Source organism: Ammodytes marinus, assembly GCF_949987685.1.
Source record: "Ammodytes marinus genome assembly, chromosome: 9".
NCBI lineage: Eukaryota > Metazoa > Chordata > Actinopteri > Uranoscopiformes > Ammodytidae > Ammodytes > Ammodytes marinus.
The window spans coordinates 16,074,134-16,087,004 of record NC_137213.1 but is presented as its reverse complement, the minus strand read 5'-3'; the positions used below and the strand labels follow the sequence as shown (position 1 = coordinate 16,087,004).

At 40.9% G+C, this 12,871-nt stretch overlaps 1 protein-coding gene across 1 annotated transcript; it reads right to left on the bottom strand.

Annotated features, from left to right (window-relative positions):
• Positions 1 to 5,219: 5,219 nt before the first annotated feature.
• Positions 5,220 to 9,380, bottom strand: aqp4 (aquaporin 4; the record flags this gene model as incomplete). Its single annotated transcript, XM_080034891.1, has 5 exons — positions 5,220 to 5,660; positions 6,801 to 6,881; positions 7,946 to 8,110; positions 8,196 to 8,613; positions 9,289 to 9,380. The coding sequence occupies 5 exons, from the start codon at positions 9,378 to 9,380 to the stop codon at positions 5,406 to 5,408; spliced, it is 1,011 nt and encodes a 336-aa protein (XP_079891017.1). The 3' UTR covers positions 5,220 to 5,405.
• Between the last annotated feature and the right edge of the window lie 3,491 nt (positions 9,381 to 12,871).

The window sequence follows — 12,871 nt, the reverse complement described above, 5'->3', positions numbered from 1 at the left end:
GTGAAATGCAACCTTTTTTTAATGTACTAAGCTCAGCTTAAGGCCTAACTTGGTCCGCTAACACATATTAAATATACATTGGTTAGTAATGGGAATTTAGCATGATCCTGTAATCAACTCTTTGTGACCAAAATGGCTGTCAAGTAGACATTTCTTAATTTGGCTTTAGCTGGAATGTGAGATCATTCAAAGACTGAAAGGAAGGCTCTGATTTAGTTATTAATTGAACGATAACAAAGTCTATCAAGAAGATAAAAGAAACTTGCTCAAAACACCTTTATGACATCGATGTCTCGTGTCAGAAAACATTAAAGTTGCTCAATTATGCCCATGCAAACCAGTCAGTGTGGACTAAGAGAGATACTGGTTTAGACCATTTTTAATAACTGCTGCTGTATACCCGCCACACCCCTCTAATGGCCCGTGGTTATGTAAGGGAGTGGGATGGATAAAGGAAAGTGCTGAAGCCGCTCCAGAGCCTGACTCAATCTGCCCTGCGGGGTTGCACAGTTTTAGGCCAGAACTGTTCATCGAAATATTATCTTTGGCACAATGAAATTTTAGCTCTGCGGAATGACTCTCTAACACACCAAGGCATACCATCAGGTGTGGCTCTCGCAGGGCAACACATCAACATTAATTACTACTTTTGCTCAGTTCAGTAATAGTGAACAGTTAAGGCAAGCAAACAATCCCCTTTACACTGTGCTTGTGCCCCTCTGGAGGGGTGTTTGCTTGCTCTGCCTCACTGTTACAATGGGGTTATTACAGCTTACAAAGCAAGCACGGCAGCACACATGCCAAAGGTTATTCTGGCTGACAAATTGGTGATCAGAAATCAAGATTTTATGTTGACAAGTCACCTTTTTCCCTTTCTAAATCCTGCATGGGATCACTTGCAGCCCCTTTCGTCGGCTGCTCTTACAGCCCCCAAATCCAGCCATCCCATCCAAAGGTGGACAGAGGAGTCAGTGACACCGCTATGAAGGGGGAACAGAGACAAGAGGGGGGGGGGGCTGCTTGGGTAATGCTGGGAGGCTCTAATAAAATGTAATCCTATTATATGGTTCCCACTAGAGGGCAACAATAATAAAGGTTTCCCTAATAACACGGAGAGCAGACAAAACCCAAATGGAAAACAGCTCCTCCGGTCAAGTCCCACACTTGTACATATATCCTCTCATTAACCCAATCGCTGTTGGGGCCACATTACACCGACAGGGCCCTTTCGAGATTTAGCCATGATGGTGAGGCAAGAGTTAAGTCAAACAAATGTGTTTCATCAAACTGCAGTTTGGGCTGCTCTGCATAAAGGAATTGAAGCGGGTTAGGGAGGGGGAGGAGGAGTGAGGGAATGTGTGCGGGTGGGAAGTTGGAAGCAGAGCCCCGAGGAAACCAATCAGAACTTCTCCACCCTCCCTTCCTGTGTCAAAGCCACCGGGGTCTCAGGTGTGTGTTACATGAGCTAATACCTTCCCAAACTTGATTGTTTGTGTTAGAGTAATCAGAGTTTTGTAAATTACCAGTTTGGAAACGATAGTCATATCGTCGGTAAACAAAAACCACAGTATAGGTGAGGAACACCAGAAATCACGAGATAAGCTATCAAGTATATAGCTCGATCACCCAGTTTAATTCTTCCCCCCGTGGGCCAATTGAAATGAAATACTTCTCGGTAGAAAAGTTACAAAAAGATGTAATTTCATCAGATCAGTTTTTTTTTATATATTTGTTTTTGGCAGTGGAAGCCACTTTCTTTCACTAATATCAAGCAAGGAATGGAAATTTCTATGCTGGGAAAAAAGACGTAAACACAAATTCTCATATTTATATGATTTGATAATGTAATGAATGAGTTATTCCGCTTCCGAGTTGTCTCACGTAAACGCAGTAAAATATTTATCACAAGTGACAATGTGAGTGAGAATATCAATCACGTTCTCAAGACAGCTTGAGTTATTAAGTGAGCCAATGTAACGGTATTACAAAACCCAGAATAACAAAGTTATTTATCTCTCTCTCTCTTTGCATGTGTGTACATGTGTGTATATGTAATTATGTTTGTGTGTGTGTGTGTGTGTGTGTGTGTGTGTGTGTGTGTGTGTGTGTGTGTGTGTCTGTCTGTCTGTGTGTGTCTCTGTGTTTGTGTCTGACAGCATCAGACAGAGGGAGAGAGAGTGTCGCATGCCTTCCTGTTCCTGTACCACCCTCCAACCCCAGAGTCGCAGACTCAAGGCAGTTTCCAGAATCAAACAATTTCACGCAGCTACTGGAGGAGGAAATGAACTGAGCCCAGAGCAATAATAAAATTATACAAATGTTATTACAGACTCGCCTGCTACTGTCCTACTTTAATTCAAATTTGGGCACTGCAGGCGGTGCTGGTGGCAGAGACCTTCCTGAATAAATCAACATTAGCTTACGTCTAAATTATTAAGGAAGTGGGAGACTTTCTTGTTTATAGTATGAATTATTAAACAAGTGTTTAACGCTGTTTTTCCTCCGTGAATCCCCAAATATTATTTGCTAATGATCTTTAAGGTGTGTGTTTTATCTTTGTGCCCCTGCTGTTGTGTGCTGGGAATTGAGAATGTGAATTTTTAAGTGGCAGGAAATCTGTCTGTTCGCAGTTAGATAAGCATGAGATGCATATTGAGATATAATTTGCTGGCATCTGTATGATGTGTAAATGAGGCTCCCGTTATAACAATGTTCCCATCGTATATAGCTACTGTTGGTATGAAGCAATGTGAATGTAAATTATTGAATTATGGAGGCAGCAACTGTGAAGGCTTGCCATGCATTATCAGTTTTTCTGCCCAACATCTTGCTGATAAGCCGTGACGTTAACAAACAGACAGCTGAAAAAGTGTCGCTCTTGTTTTTGCTGTCACTGTCTATTTGCCCTTTCCTAATTGAGGTGTCTAAACTTAGCCTTTGGAAGTTTGTCAACACACAAGAGACAAGATTTGTCTAATGAAAAATTATAGGTTTTGATTGGCACTTCACAGCATCAGCTCATTTATGTCAGAAAACAAGGAATTTTCAACAATATCTTGGTCTGTATGCACACAGGAGCCGTCTGTAAATACTTTATGAGACATTTAACTTTCCCTCACCAATGTAAAATCCATTACAAAAAGGCAAATTTCCAATTCAACAGGGACCCCTCTCCACACCTGTACCACCCCCCCCCCCTCTATTTAATCTTCAGATAGGCCAGGGCTTTCAAATCAAAACCAAGTGAGATCATTCCTTATCGCCTTTTCCCAAGAGGAAATAGTCAATGCACGAAACGCCGGATTTATGTACTCATTTATTTAAGCTATAAAGTTGATTAAGGGGAGCTGAGAGGGTGCTGGCCGCAAGCCACTGAAGCCTTAAGGGATACAGGCAGCATGCCTCCAGGTAAAGAATTGAGCTGCTGAAAAATTTAGTGCATCCATTTCCAACTCCAGTAGGCCTTGAAGAACAGCATTTCTTAACATCAACAATCGCACAGTAGAATAGAGTTGAATTTGTGACTACTGTCTGCACGCAACCTTTAAGTACAGAAACTTAGTTTGAATGCAGTTCAGTTCATGCAGCTTCGGGGAAATTAACTATCCTCTCTCCAAATTGGAAAAACACTACCTGGGTTGGAAAAAAAAGGTAGGCTAGTTTATTGTTAACTCGCTTAAGCTTATTTGAGAAGTGTGTGCCTGCTGTAAGGCTATGTAACATTTAATCCTCACGTGTAGTTCTGATTGAATGATCCTGGACCAATTTCAAATGAAATGTGGTGCAGACTTATATGAATAAAACTGTATTGTGCCTGCTCACGTTTGCAGTGGAACCTGTACACATCCAAGGCTCGTGGCTGCCCTCGCCTGGAGAAATACCAACAGGAGCATTATTGTCCATGAGGTGATTCACATTGTAGCCAGTAGGTGATGCTGTTGTAACACATGAAACCTGTATACTTACTTTGGAAGGGAGCTGAAATGGAGTGGAGTTGGTCCTTGTAGCAGTAAAAACAATTTTGATTTAGTGTCTGAATTATACGGGTATTGTAGGCTTGCAAACACAATATATTCGCCCCCGTGTAGACAACTTTGGTTGATGCAGCAGGATCAGTGGGACTGATCATTTCCTCCACATTACAGTAAAAGATTGAATTGCACCTGTGCTACGAGCAAAGGAAATAAAACGTAGACATAAAGGATCACCTCTATTTCCTATCACAAAGTGGGAACATTTCCGGTGCTCTCTCTGCTGATGGAAAGAGATTACATGAAGCCATATACTCATAGACTTAACTCACGAGGAACACACATCCCGGACATTTATCTGACCATAGGGAGACATAATCTAAAGGTAGATGAGCCAAGCCATCATTGATCGGTACCTACCCTCTCCCAGGTGCCCTGCTACTATGACTACAAGAAAAAAAGTGACTCAAGAAAAAAGGCCTTATAGTCAATGGATTTCTTGTGGGTTGGTATCCAGTAACATAAGACTAAGATATAATGAATGTCTTGGAAATAAAAAAACAACTTTATTATTACAACTTAATATGTTTCACATCTCGAAGAACTTCCACTTTGTACGCATTAAAACAATAACACAGCAATATTTAAACCCAAAATCACCAAAACAGGTGAAAGATGAGCCAAATATACAGCCAATCATAGAAGAGAAATGCTTAACAAGAACCGAATGTAGATCTAAAAAATAATAAAAACAGCTACGTAGAAATAGAGAAAAAAATAAAATCCTTCAGTAGTTACATAAACATAAAAAAATGAAATAGACTATCACAGTGTGTTTCCATTAAGATGAGCTGGTTCTTTCCCTGACTGGTGGCACTGAAAATAGAGCGCACTGTAATACAACTCTGATAATGGATCTTGTCAGGGCTGTATTGCATTGCTGGGGACCTGTAATGTGCTTAATGATCACAAGGAAAAACCTCTCCTGTTATTATGTGTGCTGTACATGGACCAAATGTGACACTAATCCAAAAATAACAAGGCCTGCATTTTCCTCTCCACTTCTCCAATTCAGCACGATGACCCCGCATAATTGCTTGACCCTAAACATATTTCCTGAACACAATGTATATGCAATGTGCGCCACATGCAAACACAGCTCCCAAATCATTGAGGGAGTGCGGGCCCCAGGAGTAGTATTGAACCGTGTTCGTAGAGGTTTGTGCGATTGTGCCGTAACATCGCATTAGCTTTATGACAATAAGAGTAATTCAGCCTTGCAGTGATGCTTGGTGGACAGAAATCATATTGTGCTTTGAGGATAGAGTCTTTGGAGGGGGGGGGGGGGGTGAACACATGCTCAAGATGGATTCGCTGAAGTCTGACTGTCACTTGTCTTTACAGATTGGTCTCCATTTCCAGTGCGCGTGATAGTCATACTGAAGAGAGCACATCTCCGGAGTCCTGGAAAGAATGTTTTTTCTCAACTTTCTCGAAATCGGGGATGATGTGGACGGAGGCGGGCTTGATGGCAAGGTCCTCTGTCTCCACCTCTCTGTATCTCCCTGATGATGCATCCTTCTGGAAGACATCATTCAGCTTCCTCTTCAACTCGGGGTCAGGGCAGTACAGGTACTCATATAGTCCAGCAGCCAGAATGGCACCAAGGATAGGTCCCACCCAGTACACCTATACCATAAGCAGCAAGACAAACATGCTTTAGATGTCAACAAAACTTGGACACAGACTGGGGTAAACAGGGTCAACATTCATGAGAGGCAGGCAGATCAGTGACTGCAGCATCAAGCATTTGGCTTCCAGGAGAGAAGACACTTCTGAATATGATACCTGCCCACAGTGACACTGAGTGTAAAGCCAAGCACATTTATTTATTTATTTTAACCTTTTATTTATACAGGTAAATCCCATTGAGACCGAAGACTCTTTTGCAAGGGAGACCTGTTTTCCTTTCCCACGTTACCATTCACACCCACATTCATACATCGATGGCAGGCTGACTATCGACATTCACACGTTACATGATTAAAAAAAAAGTTAACATACACACACACACACACACACACACACATACGCACACAAACAAACACACACACACACACACACACACACACAGACACACACAAACACACACACACACACACACACACACACACACACACACACACACACACACACACACACACACACACACACACACACACACACACACACACACACACACACACACACACACACACACACACACACCACCTGACACCATGCTCCTGCAAATAGCTCAGTGGAAATGACTTCTTGGATGCAGAAATTCACAGCAAAGGCTGTTTTTGCACCTTGTTCAGTGACATCTCACTATGTAACTAGAGGTGAAAATGCATTATATTTATCATTCCCCGACACTTCCTCTTAGTATTTAAACTGTCTTATTTTAGGTGTTTTCGCCTGTCATTTACTGATATAAGCGAAATACTATATCTTCAGGTGACAGCTGTTTATGCTGTCCTGGCAAAGGTGTTGAAAATGTGACCTTACCACATTTCAACACTCCACAGTTAGCATATAGTGAAGGTTGCCCTCTTCAGGACATTCAAATAAATCATTTGTTAGTTACTGCAAATTAATCCCTGGCATTTTGACATGACACCATGACGTGACGTCTGAACTAAAGAGCTGGTTTATTATTATACTGGGATGAAAGTACATGATATTATGAAATGACCCAGCCATTAAAAAGTAATAAATGGCGACTATTTTGGCCACACAGACTACTACAAAAATAAAAATAAAATCTTAAGGCGAAGTATATCTTACCCAGTGGTGCTCGAAGTTAAGTGTCACCATTGCAGGCCCAAATGATCTTGCAGGGTTCATGCTGGCTCCTGTGTAAGGGATCTGGAAGACATACATCATAGTTTTCATTCTATATGATAAGACACCTATAGTGTTGTAGACAATTGCCATCAGATTAGAGGTATAACTATGTCCTTTGACTTACAGGAGTAATACATCACTGCAATACATCTAATGCAATAATATAATGTATGTGCATTTGCCAAACAGGCCCGGGGAGAAATCAGTTGAGTGGTGCAAGAGATAACATCTATTTCCCTGTGCATTCATTTTGCTCTGCAGGGTTCAGGGAGCCCCAGGAGATTGGTTGCTATGCGATGGCAGCCTCCAATAAAGATATGCACGTGGGTGTGAATCAGTGAGAAACGTACAATATCACACATTGAAGAACAGGCGCTTTAATGCACCTGCTCTCTCTCTCTCTCTCTCTCTCTCTCTCTCTCTCTCTCTCTCTCGGTCTCTCAGGAAGTATCAGTGTTCTGCCTCTCAGTGCATACTTTAGAGGCGAGCACTTGGAACTGGTCTTGTTATGCACTTCTTTAATGTGGTGTGTTGAGTTTGATGAGTTGAATCTTTATTTCAGTGTTTTTCGCTCGCTGTCTGGGTTTATAGCAGGAAGTTGTCAGCTTATATGCAAATAGGGTTGCAGAAGACATCTAAGGTTGATTTATTGTAGTGAGTTTGAATATATAATAGGGTAATAAGACTTAATTGTTCCTATGTATTCTAGTTGAGCACCCTCTTGCTGGAGTAATGAGATTTCTGGGGGAAATATCAACAGGGTGAGACCAGATTCATTCGAAAATCGCTGCTATAAATGTTCTCCTAACCTTCTTGCCATTAAAGCTGGGGTATATGATTTCTGATTGGTCAAAGTTGGTTTTGGCTGTTGAGACTGTCCATTCACTTTGGCACGACTTTGTTGGTGTAGAGAGCGTGTCAGGGAGTGACCATTGGGGAGGGACCAAAGAGAACAAGTGGAGCGGTTGAGGTATTTGGATTCGAATCTCTATCCCAACTGCCATTTTCTCCCAAAATACTCCACCCCAGCTTTAACTGCCATTTCTTACCTATATGTCTTAACTGGCTTACAGGAAGGTACTTACTGCAAATAAGTGACCGATGGCCACAGCAAAGCCAATGGCAAGGCCCGCAGAGCCTCCTAGGTCTGAGCGGTTGGGGTCACAGGTGGCAAAGACGGTGAAGACCAGTTCGAAGGTGATAAGGAGTTCCACCAGAAGGCCATGTCCCAGATTGATGTTGGTGTTCACCTTGGAAAACAGACACATTTAAGTCATTAATGAATAAAAAAAAATGATATAATTATGATAATAATTCAAGTGATCAGAATCTTACCGTGGTCACACCGAGGGACCCCCTGAAAGCAGCGGGTGTGATGAAGTAAAGGATCCCGGCTCCTGTGACAGCTCCCAGGCACTGAGCCAGCACATAGAACAAGGCCTTTGCCAGACTCAGCTTTCTGGTGACCACCATGGCTGCAGTGACCGCCGGGTTGATGTGCCCGCCGCTGATGTGACCAAAACACTGCACCATGGTGGCGATGCTTAGGCCGAAGCACAAGGAGATGAGGACCAGGTCTGCGGGGGGAGGCTTCTCCTGCCCCGCGCCCCAGTTGATGGTGGAGCCCAGGCCCAGAAGCACAAAGATGAGGGTGGCCAGGTATTCTCCAGTCACAGCCCTCCAGAAGTCCTTGGTCCAGATCCCTTTGAAAGCCACCATTATGCTCCGACTGTTACACCAGGACAGGAACCTCCTGGCAAAAAAAAAGAAAAGAATAATGAGCAAAATGATTAGCCTACTTATGTATATGTGGTGTGTGTGTGTGTGTGTGTGTGTGTGTGTGTGTGTGTGTGTGTGTGTGTGTGTGTGCGTGTGTGTGTGTGTGTGTGTGTGTGTGTGTGTGTGTGCGTGTGTGTGTGTGTGTGTTGCACGGGGAGGAAAATGTACTGAAAAGATGGTTGCCTCTGGGCACAACATTTAAAAACTCCACTAGGGATTTAAGCCAGTGACTTTCCATCACAAAATGCCGTACAGAGCATTCTTTAAACATTGTGTAGGCTTCAAGTTATCACACTAGCAGTTAAAGCATATACAGTACACTGTTAACAGTAATTGCTGTCAACCTTTACTCAGGATTGGAGAAAAAAATTTACATCTGTTGACTATTCATACTAAATAGAATATGTTTAAAGTAAATTCATTAAAGAAACGGAGCTGCAGCGATAACTTCAGTCGTTTTTTTTAATCTAGGTCGAAATAGGCTACAAACTTACCGAATGCAAAAACATGTCCTGGCTCTCTCTGTCCCCGTTGTGTGGGATGTGCTTTCATTCATAAGTCCTAGTGAGCTATAGTCAGGCAGCAGAGAGACACCTCTCCCCCTTCATCACATCTAAGAGTTGAGACAGCAGTGACCTGCAGTACTTACAGGAAAGCACCGGAGTGTGTGAGCGCAGGAGTGGAGAGGAGAGCAGGTCTGTCACACGAACATGATCCACACATTGTGCCCCGGGATTGCATCCAGCAGCTTTATTAAGTTACTAACCGGGCAGCACCTCAGGGGAATTAAACAGCCTTCTCTAAGGGGGAGGAGCCATGAGTTAGGCTTGCAGTGAAAAAGGGTGGCACTGCATCACACAGTCCTATCAGAGCATTGGAAAACAGGCTGAAAGAAGCCCACTACCAACACAAACCCAACAGAACTACACCATGAACTACAAATCTGCAATCTAACATTTCTTAGTCAAACTGTGGTAATCCTTATGTATTTATGGAACAAAAATATAAAGTTATTATGATATTGGTGTGATATCATATAACATGTCTTCATTGAATGTAATAGTTCAGCCTACTGTAAAGTTTGCTACACTATAGAAATACATATTGTACTGTTTTACTCCATTACATTAATTTGACAGCCATACTTTACAAGTAAAATGTTTTCATACCAAACATATCATCATCTTATAAATAATGAAGAATTCATTCCTAGTACTGATAGTACATTCCTTTCAGTACTGATAGGCTGATCCAGCTGGACTATAAGCAGCATTGGTATACTATTTACATACTAATCTATCAATAATCACAATGTGGAAATATAATATTCATCATGAAACAAACCTCATAAAGTGACAATGCTAAATTAATAACTTTTACTCGATATGTACTTTGAGATTTGAGATTTTATATTGAGTGTTTTTAAATTGTGGCATTGCTTTTACACCAGTAGAGGGTAAATACATATAGTGTATAGCATGAAACACAAGTTCTTTATCCATCTTCATCCGTTTATCAGGGGTCAGGTAATAGGGGCAGAAACTCCAGCACGGCACCCCAAACGCCCCTTCCTTAGTTATTGTAAGACTTAAACATAATATTTGTGTTTTTATTCATTGTAGGGAATCCGGGGTTTGGACTAGGAGGGCAGATTTATAAAATAAGGAAACAAAAAAGTGCCTTTTTCAAAAAGAAAAAAAGGATTTGAACCCTTGTATAACAGATACGATCTGAGAAATATTCTCAACACAGGGAATGGTTTACCCATCTGTTAGACACACCCAGGTTAGAGGGTTTGTTACAGCCCTGAAAACCATGAGCAGTATAACTCTGTGTTAAGAAATAGGCAAATACAATTCCACATTTCTATTTCTTCTGGATCAAGTGCCAAAGTGTTTGCAGCTTTTGTTAACATGCACGCACGCATGCACGCTTGCACGCACACACACACATGCATGCACAGACACCCACACACACACACCCACACACACACACACACACACACACACACACACACACACACACACACACACACACACACACACACACACACACACACACACACACACACACACACACACACATTGTTTTTCCACATCATTTGTTCCATGATAAGCCTCCAGGAAGAACACGGCCTATTTGGTATGGACCAAAAGATAAATTTTTTTATCTGTATGGTGATCAAACAGAATGATTGAAGAATTAATACAATCACTTTTTTCATTTACCTTCTTTATTCAAAAACATCCATTCTGAGTTACTGTATGTGACCTCTACATAAGTGAGTATTTAAAAATACTGGTTGGCAAGTTGTTGCTATTATTACTAAAGGTTTACTCAAGGCTCTCCTGAGAATTAACTTAATACCTAGGGGGCAAAACCCCTTTTTTTTTAAAAACAGACATGGAGCGTTGTAAAAGGTTGTTCACCAGAAATGATATCCAGGACCTTCCACGATCACAACCTGGGTGGACAACCTTGTCAACAAGCTGCTGGAAAGCTACAGTGGGCCGACATAGAGAAAATCAGAACCACTGTTTAAGCGAATGGGGGTGGGCTAATAGGGAATTTTTTAAACTTATATATATCATTATGAAACTTTGCAAGTTGATTACTGACATTAAAACAACAACTTTTTGTATTACAGTATTTTCCAAAAGGTTTGAATACATATGAAAAATCATCAATATCTTACTAATGATGCGTACATTTGCATATCTGCAAAGCCCCAAAATCTAGATGTTGGACAAAAACAAAGTAAATTTATTTTTAAATTTTGAAAACAAAACAAGTGTCCAACTGCCTGAAGCTTTTCATAATCACAGTTCAAATGTGATCAATAACCCATAGAAAATGAATTCTTTACACTGTTTTTTCCAAGGGAATGTCTAGCCGTTTCCTAAAATACCAGCTGGAGACTCCAAAAGGACACTTTTGGTCCATGGCACATGAAATGTAACTGTGTAAAAAATGTATTTTCTATCGGTTATTGATCAAATTTGATCAGGAATTAGGAAAGGCTTCAGGCAGTTGGACACTTATTTTGTTTTCAAAATTTAAAAACAAATTGACTTGGTTTTCTTCCAACATCTAGATTTTGGGGCTTTGCAGATATGCACATTTTCGCATAATTAGTAAGATATTGATGATTTTTCATATTTATTTAAACATTTTGGAAAATACTGTAATACAAAAGGTTTTTGTTTTAATGTCAGTAATCAACTGGCAAAGTCTCATAATGATATCTATAAGTTTAAAAAATTCCCCATAAGCCCATCCCCATTCACCCCCATTCACTTAAACAGTGGTTCTGATTTGCTATGTCGGCCCACTGTAGCTTACCAGCAGCTTGTTGACAAGGTTGTCCACCCAGGTTGTGATCGTGGAAGGTCCTAGATGTCACTTTTGGTGAACAACCTTTTACAACGCTCCATGTCCATAAAATCACTTTGCCCCCTGGGTATAATGTAATGCAAACTACTCCAGAAGACTAAACAAAGTACAGCACAGTTTTTGTGACAATGCCTTTTATTTTTAAGAAATGCCCTTTGTTTTAATTGTTTACCAGTGAGCATTTGACACCTTTTCTGCCTCCTGAAAATATCATACTTCCGTTGACTCATTATTGTGTTTGATAAGAAACAAATGTCTAGCCTGGCTCCGCCCGCCTACCTACTTCCGCTCAATTTTCATTTCACTTCAGTAGTTCTGTACAAATGAAATTAAGTACGATGGTCTGGTTGGACCAGGCCAACAAATGTCTGCATCTCTTTCAGAAAAAGAGATTGAGAGCTGCCAAACTGAAACAATGATGGGTGTAAGCCTGTTTTAAAGACACTGAACCCAAAATGCATTGCAGCTGCTGCCATCGGTGTTTGAGTGTGTGTGTAAGTCAAACCCTTTTACCATTTAAAGTGACACAAAATAGAGATGCCAATGTTTAATTTTATTACAGATTATTTTGATTTGGATCCCATATTAGCCACAGTTACAGTAATAATCCCCCACAACAATAGTTATATGGAAAAAGTCCCAAATTTTGAATTTCTTTATTTCATTATTATAAAATAACAAACAGTTACGTAAGACCAACAAAACATATGTCTGTCTGCCGTTATTTATTCATTCTTTAAGAACAGATCAGTGAAGAAAATATATCAATCTTTCCACAGAATACAGCTTTAGAAATGCTGTATGTATGACAAATAAACAGCACTGGACAAACCTACATT